General features: G+C 33.2%; 2 protein-coding genes across 26 annotated transcripts in view; both read right to left on the bottom strand.

Moving 5' to 3' along the window:
* Positions 1 to 18,687, bottom strand: part of twin (CCR4-NOT transcription complex subunit 6-like twin) — a 325,240-nt gene that overhangs the window by 237,519 nt on the left and 69,034 nt on the right. The window lies entirely within an intron of this gene.
* LOC141390896 (uncharacterized) lies at positions 13,268 to 16,966 on the bottom strand. Its single transcript, XM_073963829.1, has 2 exons — positions 14,843 to 16,966; positions 13,268 to 14,798 (listed from the first exon to the last, which is right to left on the bottom strand). Exons 1-2 carry the CDS (start codon positions 16,284 to 16,286, stop codon positions 13,342 to 13,344), a joined length of 2,901 nt encoding a protein of 966 aa, XP_073819930.1. The 5' UTR covers positions 16,287 to 16,966; the 3' UTR covers positions 13,268 to 13,341.

The following is an 18,687-nucleotide window of genomic DNA, read 5'->3' as shown; positions in this document are numbered from 1 at the left end:
CACGTAACTAGAGTCCGAAAAAAACATATTTAAAAAGGTATTCCCATTACTTGAATAATTATTCCTATGTCCGAATGAGGGTTAGGATTGCCCTGATCTTAAAATTATGACATTTTCTCTCTTTATGGGATATCTGACTGACCACAAGAACTGGAATGCCTAGATTCTAGACCCCATTTCTGATTTTTAAAGAATCCAATGTGATCATGGACGACCTTATGCTTCTATTTTAAGGTAAGATTATGGAAGATTTTGCAAGGTCAGTAGGATAGAAACGTGTCACGCGTGTCCCGTGTGTGTTCCACATGATTGTTCTCAGTTTTAAGCGCTGTAGTAGACTAGAGTCCGAAATAACATATTTAAAAAGGGATTCCCATTACTTGAATAACAATTGCTGTTCCTGAAATAGGGTTAAGATTGTGCTGTATCTGAAATATTGATCTTAAAATAATGATATTTTCTCTCTTCATGGGATATCTGACTGGTCACAAGAATTAAAAGACCTAATCGCTATATACCATTTCTGATTTGAAAAGAATCAAATGTGATCATGGACGTCACCGCGTGGTATGAAGAAAAGGAAACCGCATGCTTCCAGCGTTTTAAGGTGAAATTTAGGCAGATTCTTGCAAGGCCAAAAGTAGCAAAGGGACGTGTCACGCGTGTCCCGTGCGTGTTCCACATGATTGTTCTCACTTTTAAGTGCTGTAGTCACGTGACCAGAGTCCGAAAAAAATGTTTAAAATGGATTTCCAGTACTTGAATAAAAATTCTGTTCTTAAAGAGGGCTAAGGTTGTCTTATATCTAAAATACTGATCTTAAAATTATGATATTTTCTCTCTTCATGGCATATTTGACTGGTCAAAAGACCTAAAATACCTAACCCCTAGATACCATTTCTGATTTATAAAGAATCAAAATGTGATCATGGATGTCACCGCGTGGTAGGAAGAAAAGGAAACTGCATGCTTCCAGCGTTTTAAGGTGAAATTTAGGCAGATTCTTGCAAGGTTAACAGTAGCATAGGTACGTGTCACGCGTGTCCCGAGTATGTTCCACATGATTGGGGGAACTTTTAGTGCTGCAGTCACGTGAGTAGAGTCCGGAAATCCTGATTACTAGTATAACTATTCCCGAAAGACAGATTGTCCTGTATCTAAAATACTGATCTTAAAATTATGATATTTTCTCTCTTCATGACATATCTGACTGGCTACTAGAACTAGCCATCTCATCTCTGATTTGCAAAGAATTAAATGACGAATTAAAATATAAAAGAAAATATGTGAAAAGAAAAAAGAAATAAAATTAGCATACACCTGGCATTAGCGAAGAGGTTAAGATGACGATAATTGGTCAAGAGAGAGATAGAGAGAGTGCGAGAGACCGTGTGATAGAGCGTGAGTGGGTGTTTGTTTGATAGCATGGTCCGCAGCGTGCTTGCTATTCAAAAACTAGTAAGCTGGCGCTTGTAGTTAATTCTTCTTTCAAATGAGTGGGGAACCATGCATGAGTTGCGATACGGAGGAGACTGGTTGGTTTTTGGTCAAACACAAAGTAGTTTTGGTTTATTTTGCTTTTGTGTAAAGAGACAAGCTACATGGCTTGTCTTTTTGTTTGTTTCTTAAGCCAGACATGGAGTTAAAGCGGGTTTGTCTGTCGGCTGGTTGGTTTGCATGTCTATATTATAGCAGACGATCGAACGACGACCGACGTCTTTGGATAAAAGTACTTTATGAAGAGTGAAAGTGAAAGTTTAGCCAATGTTTTTTATGTTTTGCTGATTTGTTTAGGAGCGCATTCGCATGACTTGCTGGATTGGTTGTTGGTTGCTTGGTTAACTCGTTGTTGTTTGGTTTGTGTTTAAAATTCCCGCTGGGTTTTGTATTTCAAAATCGCATTTGTGGTGCTGGGTTTTTTGCGCTTGTTGCTGCTGCTGCTCAAAAGGCTATACAATGTAAGACGCCTTGTTTTTTTCGGATTTGTTGCAGTAAGCTGCTGGTTCCACACAACAACACCACAAATAATATATACACATTTTGTTGAGAGGAATTTATTTGGTTGGTTTGTTTGAATGGTTGATTATTTTCGAAATCCCACTTCAACAAAAAATAAACCGAAAAAATAACCGTTGCACGTCATTTAAAAATCAATTAAACGGAAACAGGAAATCATAACAACAAATGTTGTTGTAACCAACCACGATCATGACGATGTTGATGATGATGATGACAGACAGAGGAGGTAAAGTCGTGGTTTATCGTTGGTGGATGGATGGATACCTTGCATGATGATCATCACCATCTTCATCATGATAATGAGGATCATGACGTGGTTTTGATGGCTTGGTCGGATGGTTGGTTGGTTAGTTGACGCATTCATTATGTGAAATTGTTTTGTTTATTCGTTGTTGTTGTTGCCTTTGTTTTTTGGCTTGTGTAAAGAGGTTGATTGTTAAGTTAATGATGGCTGGGAATAAATTTTTTATTATTATTTATTTTTTCGTTGTTTTTTTTCGTCAAGATTATGCAATATTTTGTAGGGTTTTGTTTTTTTTTTTTTTTTTGGCAGTTTAATAATGTTATCTGTTATCTTTTGCATTTTGTTGTCCATTTCATTAACACTTGTATTGGGGTCACTGTGGCGTAATCAAATTCATTTCTTTTTTTGTTTCATTTGTTGTTGGTTTTTCGTTCGTTCATCTGGTTTCACATGAAATGAAGAAAGAATAGGGCCGGCCCGGCGAAGTGTTGAAGATTGAGAAATTTTACCATTAAAGCTGATGATGGCTTTTGTGTTGATTAGCTGGTCCATTAATAACGGTAACTTGGTTAATTTGTTTTTTTTTCTCGGCTGTCTTGATGACTTATCAAATAAATAAACTACTGGTTTAGAGGTCATAATTTCGAAGGGGTTGGGGGGGAGGAAGACAATGCAGATTATGTAATGAGCTGATGATTTGATTAATATTTAAATAACAACGGGGAAAAATTACAGTGGAATATTGTGAAATTTTAAAAATTATGTTATTCGGATTTTTAAAACAAGATTTGATAAAGTTCAACTTCTGGGGAATTCGAATATTGAGTAGGCTATATTTAGTAGTCATAGATTTTATGGAACCAATTAGAAGTTTCATGACTTTGGACAGAATGTTTCAAATTGCCTATAAGCAGAGAATAACTAAGGTCAGAGCAAACATATTTGAGAGGGCAACAAGTCGACTTTGCCAACTGAGATATACCTTCAGCCTGTGACATAAAGAAAATAAATCTTTAGTCAATTTGATTGTTGGTGGACATCGTCCGAGAACGCTTATTCAGGAGTTCTTCACCATTACATATTTAACCCTACAATCACAGATTCCGTGTGAGGCAGACTTTTGACTAGAAATTGACATTTTCATCAATGCGCTGTTCGAAGACCTGCTACACTACCGAAAAATATTAATATTTCTGACTTTTGTGGCCTAGGAAATATTAATTTGTTGAACTTTAGAATTTTTGGATAAGACAATTGTGAAAGTTCCGAATAAATGTGGACATTTGCCAATAGATTTGATTGGGATATATCCTGTCAAACTCGATATGCCAAATTCCAGTAGTTCGGTTGGAAAATGGGCCTAAAATCTTTTAAGGGGTTACCCCTAGTTGTGCAGCCCAAAAAAACAAATTTTTCATGATTTTTTTTTTTTTCAAAGAAACTACCAATATTTTAGGTAGATATTTTTGTGTGCCTGAAAGAGCACATCTTGAACTACTTCTGGAATTTTTGTTGTTGAAAAACATTGCTTAGTCTTGTGGTAAATGGCTACCTGTGAAACCCTTTTTTATAAAAGCGTTTTGCGGTGCCAACGATAGCTCGAAAGCGGTTGGGCCGATCTTCATATATTTTTGTGGACGTTTTAACAACCTAATAATTTTATCTTTAAACGAAAATCGATTAAAAACAAGTAAAAAAGTATCAGTCGGCTTTGCCGACAGAGATATACCCTCAGCCTGTGAAAATTGAAACACTTTTTTCACAAAAAACCTATGTATTTACGGGGTTTCAAAATTTTAGTCGCATGAACCGACAAAAATGTTGATTAGGATTAAAGTTCAAAAATTTTCCGGAAAAGGTACTTAAAGGAATGGACCGACATGGACCATGGGAGTGCCATAGGGGGTTTTTACACCCTTCGGGCTATTTTCTCAAGAAGTATGGACTTGCCCCTGAAACAACTTTTACCATCGTAATTGAGGCAGCGAATGTAAGTTGCTTCAACAAAAATCAAAGTGATTTAATAGCAGGTCTTAAAGTGAACTTATCGAATATTTTTGAACTTTTGTGGGGTAGGTACCTGAAGGAGTGGACCGATATGGCTTATCTACAAACTTAAACTAAATTTGGAAACAATATTACGAAGGCCAAATTTTGGCCGGCATCGGCATAACCGTTCGAGAATTATCTTGCGCTTCCACCCATAAACATGGTGTCATAGGGTTTGTTTTTCAACTTTCAGGCTATTTTTTCAGGAAGTATGGACTTGCCCGTGAGGATACTTGTACCTTCGTATAGGGGACAGTGAATACAAGATGCTACAACAAAAACCAAGGCGATTCGAAAGCAGGTCCTAAACTGAACTTTTCCGAAATTTTGTGTGAGAGGTACTCGAAGGAGTTTAGCGATTGAGTCCATATTGGAACCTCATCTAAGTCTGGTAGAAATTTCATAATGTGCAAAGTATGGACCAAATCGGTTGCTCCCTTCAAGAGTTATCGTACGCACAAATTTTCCGAACATTTTCGAACTTTTGTGGGGGAGGTACCGGAACGAGTGGACCGATATAATCCATCTTTGAACTTGAACTAAGTTTGGACAAAATATTACGAAAGCCAAATTTTGGACGAAATCGGAAGATCCGTTCGAGGGTTATCTTGCGCTCCAACCACTACACACGGTGTCAGAGGGTTTTTTGTAACTTTCAGGTTATTTTCTCAAGAAGTATGGACTTGCCCCTAATGAAACTTACAGCGTCGTATAGAGGACAGCGAATACAACTTGCGTAAACAAAAATCAAAGCGATTCGGGACCAGGTCCTAAACTGAACTTATCCGAAATTTTGTGTGGGAGGTACCCGAAGGAGTGGACCGATTGAGTCCATATTGGAACCTCATCTAAGTTTGGTAGAAATTACACGATGTGCAAAGTATGGACCAAATCGGTTATTTCCTACAAGAGTTATCGTGCGCACAAGTTTTGCGACAATTTTTGAACATTTGTGGGGGAGGTACCTGAAGGAGTGGACCTATATGGCCCATCTTCGAACTTAAATCGAATCTGGACAAAATATTTCGATACCCAAAATTTGAACCGAATCTATTGATCCGTTCGAGAGTTATCGTGCGCACCAGCCAGCCAGCCAGACAGACAGACGGACAGACAGACAGACGGACGGACATTGCTAGATCTACTCAAAATTGTCTGAAACGGATATCGTACAAACATACTTGGGGTCTAAAACCATTATTTCGATGAGGCACATTTTTGGCCGTATCAAAGTGTAAATACCCTCTTTAGCCTAAAGGCTGAGGGTATAAAAATTGTGAGCTGTCAAAGTCAAAATTTTTAATTCTAACGAAAAAAATTGACAGTTTTTTGTCCAAAGTTTGGGCAAAAAAATTTTAAAAAAAAATCTATCTCGCTTAAAGACAAGCTTTTTATATATAAGCTCACCAAACCATATGAAGATCAGTCGATTCGTTTTCGAGCTATCGTTGGCACCGACTTAAAATGCCATTTCGAGAAACAGGCGTTTAAAGTTTCCACGCTACATACAAATCACAATAAATTGTTGCCTTCCAATGCTCATATCTCAGGCAATTTTGTTCCGATTTTTTGCGGCGTACTCTAAACTACATGTGCTTCAAAATAAGCCGAGTTTTTGAAAGTGACAAGTAGACGTAACCCCTTAATAAGTTGACCTTTGTGGCAGAGTTTAGATAAACTATGATGTGCCTAATTTGGCCAAACCGGGTACTGCTTTCGAGAAGTTTTCTATCATTACCATTTTAATTGGTGGCCGCAGGATTTCTACTGTTTTCTGATATTTATGTCAGGAAGTATGGTTGTCCCCGAAAATAACTATGCCTTTGTAATAAGGGCCGCGATAACTACATGCAGTAACAATTTCGAAACGTTCCCTGAACTATATATTTTTAAGATGTAATTCGAAATATTTTAATTGTAATTCGAGAATTCCATTTGTAATTCGAATTATTCGATTTGAAATTCGAACTATTCCATTTGTAATTCGAAGTATTCCATTTGAAATTCGAATTATTCCATTTGTAATTCGAATTATTTCAAGTGTAATTTGAAATAAAATAATTCGAATTTCAAATGGAATCATTCGAATTTCAAATGGAATAATTCGAATTACAAATGGAATAATCCGAATTACAAATAGAATATTTTGAATTACAAATGGAATAACTCGAATTACAAATGAAATGTTACGAATTACAAATAGAATTCTCGAATTACAAATGAAATGTTACGAATTACAACTGAAATGTTTCGAATTACATCTGAAAAAGGTGTAGTCCTAAACTGCACTTTTGTGAAAATTTTTGAAATTTTGTGTGTGGTGGGCAAAATATTATGATCGGTTCGAGAGTTATCGTGCGCAGCAGCCAGGCAGTGATGATGGCCCGGGTCTAAATACTTCGAATTGTCTGAAAAGCATTTCGACCAATCATAATTGGGCTTCAAAACCATTAATTCGATGAGAAATCTTTTTGATCGTATGGAAGAAGTCTTTATACCCGCCGTTAGCCTAAAGACTGAAGGGTATAAAAACATATTGTTGCAGCAACTATACATATATTTCAATTCTGAACACATAATATGGATTGATATTTTTAAAATATTTACAAAAACCTATAATGGTCTCAAATTATTTTTTACCATATTTCATCTCTGGGAGTAAAAGGGGTTTTTGTAACCATATATTTTTTATTGCAACCATATATTTTGATTAAGATCCCATAATATGGGCTAAGGCAACTATATGTATTTTTAAAATATTTACAATACTGTATTTTGCAAACAAAATGTTTTTGTTCTGGCCATATTCCAGCAAACATATTTTTAAGAAGATAGAACTGGTTCGTAGCTATACCAGATATATTTTTGCTGCAACAATATATTTTCATTTGGGAGTAAAAGGGGGTTTCACAACTATATATATTTTTGTTGCAACCATACATTTTGATTAAGATCCCATAATATGGGTTAAGGTAAGCATATGTATTATTAAAATTTTTACAATACTATATTTTGCAATCAAAATATGTTTGGTCTGACCATATTCCAGCAAACATATTTTTAAGAACATAAAATAGGTTCGTAAATATACAAGATATATTTTTGCTACAACCACATATATTTTCATTTAGGTCACACAATATGGCTTAAGACAACAATATATATATTTTAAATATTTACTCAATATTTTTTCAAAATATGTTTGCTCTGGCCATATTCTTAAATAAAATTTCTTGAAAAATACTGAGACTTCAGATTTGGTCAAAGCAAATATTTTTGGGGAGCAAAAAGGGGGTTGGAAAGCTGTTAATATATGTATTTATATTGTTACCGCAATCATATATTTTGATTCAGACCACATAGTGTGGGTTGAGGTAACAATTAGTATTTTTAAAAAAATTACAATATTCAACTCTCCTCTCAAATTATGTTTACTCTGACCATAAAATAGGTTCGTATATAGATATATTTTTGCTACAACCACATATATTTTCATTTAGGCCACACAATACGGCTTAAGACAACAATATGTATTTTTTTTAATATTTACTCAATATTTTTTCTCAAAATATGTTTGCTCTGGCCATAAAATTTCTTGAAAAATACTGAGACTTCAGATTTGGCCGAAGCAAATATTTTTGGGGAGCAAAAAGGGGGTTGGGTAGCTGTTAAAATATATAAATATATTGTTACAGCAATCACATATTTTGATTCAGGCCACATAGTATGGGTTGAGGTAACAATTAGTATTTTTAAAAAAATTACAATATTCAACTCTCCACTCAAATTATGTTTTCTCTGGCCATATTTCTTCCCTGTTAAGTAATAAATTTATTTAAGAAAATTCTGGAAAAATACTGGGATTTAAAATGTATGTTATCCAAATCCCATGTGTGGTTTTTGATATTTATTTCATGCGAAACATTGAAGGAAACAGTTTTCAAGATTTTCTTCTAAAAATACTGGGTCAATTCCAAATTGATAATAACAAGTATGAAGACAAGTAAAAGTAGTCGGAATGACTAGTTGAATATGTTTGCTTTGATCATATTCCTTTTTTGTCCACAATGTAATTTTTTTGATAATTTTTAAACCTTTCAAAAATACTGTGTCAACTCGAAATTAAAATCAAGTATTTTTTTTCCTTAAACATCCCATAAAGGTATGGATAACAAGTTGGAATGACAAGTCGAACCGATAAGATTATCTATAGGGATGTTTCACAAGTTCGAAATGCTCACGATATCTCGTCAGATTACCAACAAATTGGATGTTGTCCTAACATTGTTTCGAACCCACGACCTTTTGTCTTACACCACGTTTTGGTTAAGCGTGTTTGCCATTTTTGTTTATTTTTTTCAGGTTCACATAAAATACTGGTTTTGCTAAATGTCGAATTGGTTTAATGTTTTCGTAAAATACTGATTTTGCTTACAACTGGTCGAAGCTTTTTTCGTAACTTTAAACATCTTTTGATTTTGTCATAAAATACTGGTTTTACTAAATGTCCATCCCACGAACTTCTATGTAAGAGATAGGCATGTTTACAATTATACCACGCCGGAAAACGGTAAATTTAAGCGTTTTCATAAATCTTTTTTAATTTTTGTAATGTTCTCGTAAAATACTGGTTTTGTTAGATGTCGAAACCACGATGTTCTATGTAAGATACATGCAAGCTTACAATTGCACCACGATGGAAATTTGAAGCGTTTTCGTCACGTTTTTTAATGTTTTAGTAAAATACTGGTTTTCGCAGTTTTATCAAATACTGGGAAATTTAAAATCATCAAGTTCTCTTGCGTTTAATCGTTGGCAATCTTTCACAAACATTTCCATCTCTAGTTTTTCAAAATCTTTCACCTCCATTCCTTCCTTCCATTCGATATTTTTGGCCTATAACGAATGAAAAAACATTGTTTTCAGTACAGCTTTTTCTTTATTGCAGGATTTTGAAAATAACTTACATGAAGTTTATGCGCCAATAATGAATCAGAACTGCAGCAGATCAGACAGGAAGTTAAATGTCCCCAAAAAAGGCATTGATGTTCATTAATTTATGGGAATTTGAAAATACTGGTTTTCGAAGATATGTAAATGTGTTATTAAAGGTGATCAGCAATCACGAGGATACAAAATTTGTAAGTTTATCAGCCGTGAATAAATGATCTTTACGATGGAGCCCTTTTTTCAAAAAGTAGATGACATGGCCGACAAATTATTAAGTTTGTAGTTCACAGAATCCAGTCGAAATTTTGTGTCGTTTGAATCTGAAAATGTTTTCTTTGGAAATAGTGCAGCATTTTCCGGTGATTTAAAGTATGGTGTGGATAGAGATGATCAACATACAGAAAACATGCCTATATAATTTTCCAATATTTTATTTATCGGAATAGGCTCTTCATAGATACATTGTTTTTGAGGCATTTTAATCCGCTTAGTTGGCAGGAGGAAATTTACTTCCACTTCAGCATTGTTGACATTTCCTGTATTTTTCGAAAATAATTTCCAAATATTCTATTTGCCTTACGAGGAACAGTGCATCATTTGTTTTGAGTTTTTTTTATTTCTCTTAGTTGAAGTCAGTTTTCTCAAATAGTTCCAAAGATTCCAAAAATGTCGTTTACGTTTATCCAAGTCTTTTTCTAATGCATAATACTTTTACATATGCACACAAAATCCACATTGGTGCTCAATATCAAAATTTGTTCTCACTTGCTGAGGATACGTGGAAAAGTCCCAGTATTTTTTTATTATAGTGCAAATCGATAAAATGTTGTGATCCTTTATTAAGCGTTATTTGTAAAGATGCATTCAGTTTATGTTGGGATATTTGCCAGTATTTTTCAAAAAAAAATATTTTCCAAGTATATATGTATTTGTTTTAAATATTTGTACGAAGCTGATGTCATTTGTTGCTAGTATCTTTTGAAAAATTATTTCCCAGTATTTTCAAGATTCTTCATGACGTGCAAAATTTTAATTAAAAAAATCGTATTTTGTTTTCGTAATTGCTGACACGTTGAAAATCCCAGTATTTTTGAAAAATAATTTCCTAGTTGTTTGCAGATTCTTCATGACACACTGATGTCGAATAATGCTAACACGTCGAAAATCCAGGTATTTATGAAAACTGTAGGATAATTTTTGCTTTCCTACTATTTTTGTAGTTTTGATAAATTCCCAGTATTTTTCGAGAAATGATTTTCCAGAATTAAAAAAATATAATTTTTTTTTAATTTCTTCCTTGTCAAAACCATCTTTGGTTTCCTACTATTTTTGTAGTTTTTGATAAATTCCCAGTATTTTTCGAGAAATCATTTTCCAAAATTAAAAAAATATTTTTTTCAATTTCTTTCTTGTCAATCATCAAAATTCACTATACATATTTCAAAAATTTTCCGAAATTTTATAGAAGTGATTTTACCTTGGATCAATTTTTTTTTATTCAGCAGAATTGAAAGATTTTAAAAAAGTTCCCGGTATTTTTATAAAATATTTGTCCAGTATTTGCAAAAATTTATTTCCCTGCTGTTTGTTCTCCAACATCATTATTCATTTTAAAATTATCGGAAACTGGTGGAAGTGATTGTTATTTAATTCAAGTGGAATAAAAAATTCCCGGTATTTTTAGAAAATATATGTCAGTATTTCGAAAGTTATCTCCCAGTATTTATTATGGAAGAGATTGTTCTTTGGATCAAATAGAATTAAAAATCCCAGTATTTTTAGAAAATAATTTTTCAGTATTTCTAAAAATTATTTCCCAGTATTTTGTGGTCTCCAACATAAATTTTCAGCTTAAACTTATCCGATGGAAGTGATTGTTATTAGCGTTAAATGATTTTTCTAAATTGAAAAAAAAATGTCCAGTATTTTAAAGACAATATTCCAGTATTTTTGATTTCCCAGTATTTTCAGCTTATTGATGATGTTCATGATTTTTCTACATGATATCCATAAAAATATTGTCTTGCAACGGTGATGGAAGATCTCACTTTTTAATTAGTAAGGATGGAAAAATTTCCCAGTATTTTAAAAATCTGAATACAGTAGTCTCCAACACCACTTTTTAGATTAAAAATTTTCCGAAATTGATGGAAGTGTTGGATAAGCTGGAATTGTAATTAATTAATAACCAAATTTTCCATTATTTTTAAAAATTATTTCCCAGTATTTTTTAGCATCCAACATCATTTTCAGTTTATTGGTGACGTTCGTAATTTTTCTACATGATACCGATAAAAATATTGCCTCATTAAGGTGAAGGAAATCCCAGTTTTTGTATTTAGTGGGTTTGGAAAAATTTCCCAGTATTTAAAAATCCAGAATTTTGTAGTCTCCCGCGTCATTTTTAGCTTAAAATTATCCGATACTGATGGAAGTGGAAAAAGTGTCTAATATATATTAAACATCATTTTTCATTATTTCCAGGACGATCGTTATTTTCTGCATGATATCCATAAAAATATTGTCTTTTTGTGGCGAAGTTGTAAAAAAATTCCCAGTATTTTTTTAGTAAATAATTTTCCAGCATTTTTGGTCCCAGCTTATTGATGTCGTTCATGATTTTTTTTTTTTTTTTTTGGGAATTTTCTGGTAGATTCAAAAATTAGTTCCCAGTATTTTTTTTAAATCTCACGCCATTTTCAGTTTATTGATGTTATTTTTCTGCATGATATCCATTTAAAATATTTGTTTTTATTATTTAAATTTGACAAAAGTAGTTGTTGTTTTTATCCGTCGATTGTTGTTGTTAATTATCGATGAACGGGCATAAACTTTCACTACTCACTCTACAAATTTTATAGAAAAAAATTACATTTAATAATGTCATTTTTATATCAAAGATTTCAATTTTACCAAACCCACACTCTCATATTGAAAAAACATACGACGCCACATTAATCCATAAAGAAAATTTTAATGTCATTCCTTCTAGGATAACTCTCTTTCGATCACTCTCTTTAGAAGCCATCTCTTCTTCACTATAACGATTCACATTTCCTTGCCATTTAATTCAACATTTCAATTTTTTCGTTGGTTTTTTAAATTATTAGAATATCAGAATTTTTAATTTTCATAATTTTATTAAATATTTTTTTTCGTTTATAAATTTTAGATTTTTTTTTCGTTAAATATTTTTATAATACTTTTCAATTTAGTATCAAAAAATATATTTATTTTTTTAAACATTTTTGTTGCACATTTTTTTCTTAAATTTTTCGTTGCTTTATAAACATATTTCGTAATTATTTTTTTCTTATTGTTAACTGTAAGACACTAAATCAAGATCACTTATTTTGAATTATTTTAATAAATTTAAATATTTTTATATAACTTAGTTTGATTTTCGTCGTATTTTCGTTATGCAATTACATTTTAAATGTTAACACCATGAGCTTCAATTAAAAACAATATATTTGGTCCTTCGTTTTGTAATTTTGCAGAATTTGTGGTCCTTCGATTACCAGACCAAAAACGTATTGAATATTTCGTAGAATTGTTGGTCTTTGGACTAACTTAATGTATAGATTATTTGGTCCTTCGACTATAGTTAAAACTGCAAATTTCTGCCACAACAAAAATTTTAATTTGAAATCTTTCACTTGGTCCTTCGATTACAGCCAAACGCCAAACTTCTGCCATAACACCAATTGCATTAATTTGTTAGTCCTTCGCATATTTTGTTCTTCACCGAAAACCCCAAATCACTGCCACAACATCAATTTGTTTAAATCATTCATTTTGGTCCTTCGACTACATTCAAACGCCAAATTTCTGCCATAACAGCAATTTGTTTATTTTTTTAATTTGGTCCTTTGTCTACAGCGAACATCCCAAATTCCGCCACTACGCCAATTTTTGTTGTGAATCCACCACCATTTTGTTAAAAAAATACTGGTCCTTTAATGTTGAAATGTAAATTAGCTCAGTTTTATCCCCAGATCCGTTAGGTTTATATCACTTTCAAAATCACATCTTTTTTTAAGTACAAGTTTCGAAATTTTCTGTTGCCCTCTCTTCCTTTACGATATTGTTGAAAATACTGTTTTCAATGATCCCACATTTTCCGTAAACGATGTTGATATTGTTGGTGGCGTTGTTGAGGAGGAGACGGATGAAGAATTGTTTGCTGCAAATAATTGTTCCGAGTGATTTGCCAAGTGGTTATGTCTCTGTTGCTGCTGCTGCTGTTGTTGCCACATTAAATCAAAGCAATTGCTGAAAAATTGTTGATCTGCAGAAGTTGATGGAGGTGGCGATGTTAAAGCCAGGCCATTGAACTTTAGTAAGTGGTGCTGCTGTTGTTGTTGTTGCTGTTGAATTTCTGTCGTCTCCAATATTTTTTGTTCTTTGGGGATTTGATTGTTATTCAAATCCAGTAAAATCGATTCCAAGCTGGTGGTGGTGGTGGGTGCTGCCACAGAAGATTGTTGTTGCTGCTTAAGGCCAGAGGGCGATAAAGGTGCTGCAGAAGGCGATGTTAGAAAATTTGTTGCCATTACAGCAAATTTGGCTGTGGGCGAAGATGTTGTGGATGATGAATTGTTGTTTGCTGCACCACCGCATAGTGACGACGATGATGATGACGATGACGACGAAGTAGAGGATTTTGTGGCAAAGCAATGGTTGTTGTTGCTGTTGTTGATTGCCTTTGCAATATGCAAATGATCAAAATTGAAAACTAAATCATCGCCTCCATTAATGTGGGCACTCTCAATACCACTGTCACTGGAGAAATCTCCTGCACCGCATGAAGAATTTGCCGAGGATGATGATGCCGATGATGAGGAGGAAAATGAAGACAATGAATTACAGGAAGATAATGTCACCAGCTCATTGCCTTCATTGGAGCATGTTTCAATTAATTTCTTGGAGATTTCATTTATGGAACGAGTTAATAGAGTTTCCGCTGTCTCTGGTAGTAACATTAACGTAGGTGAGCTTACAGCAAGACACTCCTCAAGAGCTTGTGAACCACCACCAAAGTTAGAGTTGGAGGAGGAGGAATTTGTGCCACAAGATTTGAATAAATCATTGCTTAAATTTATGCCTCCCAAAATGTTGTTGTTATAGAAATTCAAATCTGCTTTGTGCTGCTCTGGGCTGGGTTTAGTTGGCATTTGTTGTTTGTTGGTGTTGTTGCTGCTGCTGCCAATCCTCTTGGAGCCTATGACACCCACAATTTCCGCTCTACTTTTGGGCCAATTTTCTTGTGTATCATTTTCACTGGCCTGATTATCACTTAGCGAACCAGTACCACTGGTGCTGGAGCTACTGGAATCGGACAGGGATCGGCGCAAAGGATAGTCCCATATGGATTTCAAAGGATCACATTCTATGCAAAAACAAATGCCATGATTTAGGTCACCACCCAGGCAGGATTTGCTGGTGGGACTTGGGGGAAGATGATGCTCCAGTTGGTCCTTGGAGTTTAATGCAAACATGTTGTTGCCTGGACCTCTTCTATCCTCCGCTGTTGCTTCTTCTTCCCTTTCCAAATTGGAAATTTGTGAAAATTTCTGCAAACATTTGATTTCTCTGATGATAACCCTCCGCCTCCTCCTTGTGCTTGGCTTAGCTTTGTATCCAGTTTGAGATAAACTGCATTCACCAGATTGTTATTGGGTTTCCGATCCTTCTTTCTTCTTTTCCGCGGCTTTATTATCCTGGGCAAACAGGTCTCATTGCCGTTATTGGAGTCTCCTGTATTCGAGTTGGAGGACGAAGAGGAGGATGAGGAAGAAGAGTTGGCACTTTCTGCTTCCTTTTGGGATTTGATTTGTTGGGCCACCAAATTTTCCTTGGACCGAGAGGAACTTAATGAAGCCGGGGCCGAATTTTGATAACGCAATGGAGCCCTTAGTTTATCGCTTTTGGGGTATTGCAAATTTCCAGCAGAGGCACAGGATGAGGAAGGCGTAACTTGCTGCTGTGCTGCTCCAGAGCCTGTGGTGGAACGTTGTTTATAATTCTGGCTGGACCAATATTCCGTTGAGGGCTTTTGCTGCTGCTGTTGTTGTTGCGGTTTGTTGTTGTTCGTGTTAATCATCAAGGGAGCTCCCTGGACATGGGCAGCTGCAGCATATTGGGCTGCGGCATATGCTGCTGGATTATTATTGGTGGCCAGGAGGTGTGTCCAATTTTTACCAGGTGGTGAATGGGATTGCTTGCGTGAGATCCTTTGCCTTTGGCCGGGCGTTAAATGGGCCGTGGCCGTGGATATCAAGGGTATGCCAGCACATTCATTGATCCTTTGCTGATTTACTGCGGAAAGGGGAGGCAGTTTGGCATAATTGGGTGCGCTTAGAGGCATGCGTTCGGTTGGAGGCTGTGACCCATAGCCACTGTGACCATGATGAAGCAAATGATGTGGTGGTGCGTGTTGGGGATGTTGCGGATGCTGTGGACCTTGTTGTGAATTTTGTAAATGCCCAGGATGTTGTTGCTGAGGTGGAGGTGGGCCATAGTGACGTCCATGTTGTGGTGGCGGAGGGCCAACTGGAAACTGACCCCTACTATTTGGGCCATTCATGTGGGGATTTGTGGCATTTTGACCGGGATAACATGTGGCATGATTCCACATATGCTGAGCTGGTGGAGGCACCATATTGTTGGCATGATGATGGCCAGTAAAATGATGATGGGCTACAGCTGGGTGTTGGGGATGATGAGCAGCAGGATGTTGGGCATATGAACCTGCTTGATGATGAGGATGATGTTGATGATTTGTAGTAGAATTGGAGGAGGGTTGTTGTTGTTGTTGCTGCTGCTGTTGTGGTGGTGGTGCTAGTGCTAATCCTTGGTGCACATACACCGCCGAGGCAGTTGAAGATGCTGGCAGTGATGGGGGTGGCAAGTGCTTGTGATTGCCGGAATTATCCAAATATTGTTGTTGGTGTTGCTGTAAAGATGTTGCCGAATGATGTGGTTGTTGCTGTAGTGGTGGTTGGCCTGTATTGGGTCTCATAATCCTGGTCGTTGTTGTTATACGGCGTTGCAAGTTTCATAAGCTTGCCGAGCGTAACAAACATTCATAAATTTTAATTTTTGGGATTTTTTGGTTGTTTTTCAAATTTTTATATTTTTTTAACAAATTTTCATTCTTTCACTGTTTTCCTTTATTTTTCTTTTTTTTTTCAATTTTCATATAAAAAATTTCATTTTTATTTCGTTTTTATTATCACTGATCTGATTTTTCTTTCTTTCTACTTCAATTTGAATTTTCTTCTTTCTAGGTTTCTTTAACGAAAGTCCGCGAATTGCGAAAACAAAATGCGGATCTTTGTACGCAAAGTTTTAAAACGGATCTCAAGCGTAACAACACAATAACAATAATAACAAGGAGCGGGCGCGAGCGGTGTTTTGAACTGAATGCGAAAGTTGTTTGGAATTTTCTTTTCTTTCGTTGCTGTTGTTTTCCTTTCTTTTTTTTCTGTAAAAATGCTCAGAAAACACGCGACTGCATTGGATTCACAACACTAAAGCTGAGACTTAAGAAACACGTAGTTGCAAACTTTTTTGTTGTTATTGTATTTTGAAATGAAAACAGCGTAGAAGAGCGAGAAGAATATTAGTTTAGTTTGTGACAGACACACAAAACGAACCGTACCGCGTTTGTAGACAACCGTTTTCGAGCCAGACTTGTGGCAGACTAAAAATTCATTTTCAATTAACTGTTGTGCCAGCCAGCCATCAAGCCAGCAGCGGCAAACAGCTGAAGAAGTTGGTTAAACAAAAAAGAGCTTTCATTATTATAACCATGGTTTAATAACAAACGAAAGCAACAACAATACACCCAAGTACCCCCAGCAGCAGTTAGCGCTACTAGAGCAAGTTTTTGGTTACAAGAAAAGCTGGTTTTTGTTACAACAGACAGTGGTGAGTGGTGGCTAGTGGAGTGGAGCAGAGTTTTACTTTTGTTTTTCAAAACATGAAAATCATTTAAGCTCTGCTCATTCAGCTCTCCGTCAATGCAGACGAAGAAGAGTAGCGTCTACTCTCTGTTTTTACTTTTCATTTTTCAAAACAAACAACGTTTTAAGCCCAAAGAGAAGCTTATCAATTGAATACGTTCTCAATTTACGATATTTACCTCTCTTCTTACTCTTGTTTTCTCCCACGTTTAGTAGAGTTACAAACCATTTTGTTCGTATTGAAGAACTATAAGGCAACAAACTTTTGTTTACGATCATAAAAAGTTAATAACATTTATTGAAATTTTTTCTTTACTGAATTTAGTTTTGTTGGTATTGTTGTATTCTGTGTCGAGGCCATTTAGTTCTTGTTTATGTTCTTGTTGATAGAAGAGTTTAATTCTATATGCAGAATGAAATAGGTTTGACGAGGTTGATTTGAAAAGTTGTATATTCTAAATTTTATAATTCATATTTTACATATTATATTTAATATTTAATATTTAATATTTAATATTTAATATTTAATATTTAATATTTAATATTTAATATTTAATATTTAATATTTAATATTTAATATTTAATATTTAATATTTAATATTTAATATTTAATATTTAATATTTAATATTTAATATTTAATATTTAATATTTAATATTTAATATTTAATATTTAATATTTAATATTTAATATTTAATATTTAATATTTAATATTTAATATTTAATATTTAATATTTAATATTTAATATTTAATATTTAATATTTAATATTTAATATTTAATATTTAATATTTAATATTTAATATTTAATATTTAATATTTAATATTTAATATTTAATATTTAATATTTAATATTTAATATTTAATATTTAATATTTAATATTTAATATTTAATATTTAATATTTAATATTTAATATTTAATATTTAATATTTAATATTTAATATTTAATATTTAATATTTAATATTTAATATTTAATATTTAATATTTAATATTTAATATTTAATATTTAATATTTAATATTTAATATTTAATATTTAATATTTAATATTTAATATTTAATATTTAATATTTAATATTTAATATTTAATATTTAATATTTAATATTTAATATTTAATATTTAATATTTAATATTTAATATTTAATATTTAATATTTAATATTTAATATTTAATATTTAATATTTAATATTTAATATTTAATATTTAATATTTAATATTTAATATTTAATATTTAATATTTAATATTTAATATTTAATATTTAATATTTAATATTTAATATTTAATATTTAATATTTAATATTTAATATTTAATATTTAATATTTAATATTTAATATTTAATATTTAATATTTAATATTTAATATTTAATATTTAATATTTAATATTTAATATTTAATATTTAATATTTAATATTTAATATTTAATATTTAATATTTAATATTTAATATTTAATAT

This window comes from Musca autumnalis, unplaced genomic scaffold (assembly GCF_047663935.1).
Source record: "Musca autumnalis isolate F117 unplaced genomic scaffold, ASM4766393v1 scaffold_1, whole genome shotgun sequence".
Taxonomy (NCBI): domain Eukaryota; kingdom Metazoa; phylum Arthropoda; class Insecta; order Diptera; family Muscidae; genus Musca; species Musca autumnalis.
The sequence above is the reverse complement of the archived record's forward strand: the minus strand, read 5'-3'. Positions and strand labels throughout refer to the sequence as shown.

Bases quoted from the DNA above. Each gene is read 5' to 3' on its own strand.
- LOC141390896 (XM_073963829.1), bottom strand. From the start codon at position 16,286: ATGAGACCCAATACAGGCCAACCACCACTACAGCAACAACCACATCAT. The intron at 14,799-14,842 runs GCAGAAATTTTC...GGGAAGAAGAAG, and splicing joins ATCAGAGAAATCAAATGTTT to CAACAGCGGAGGATAGAAGA.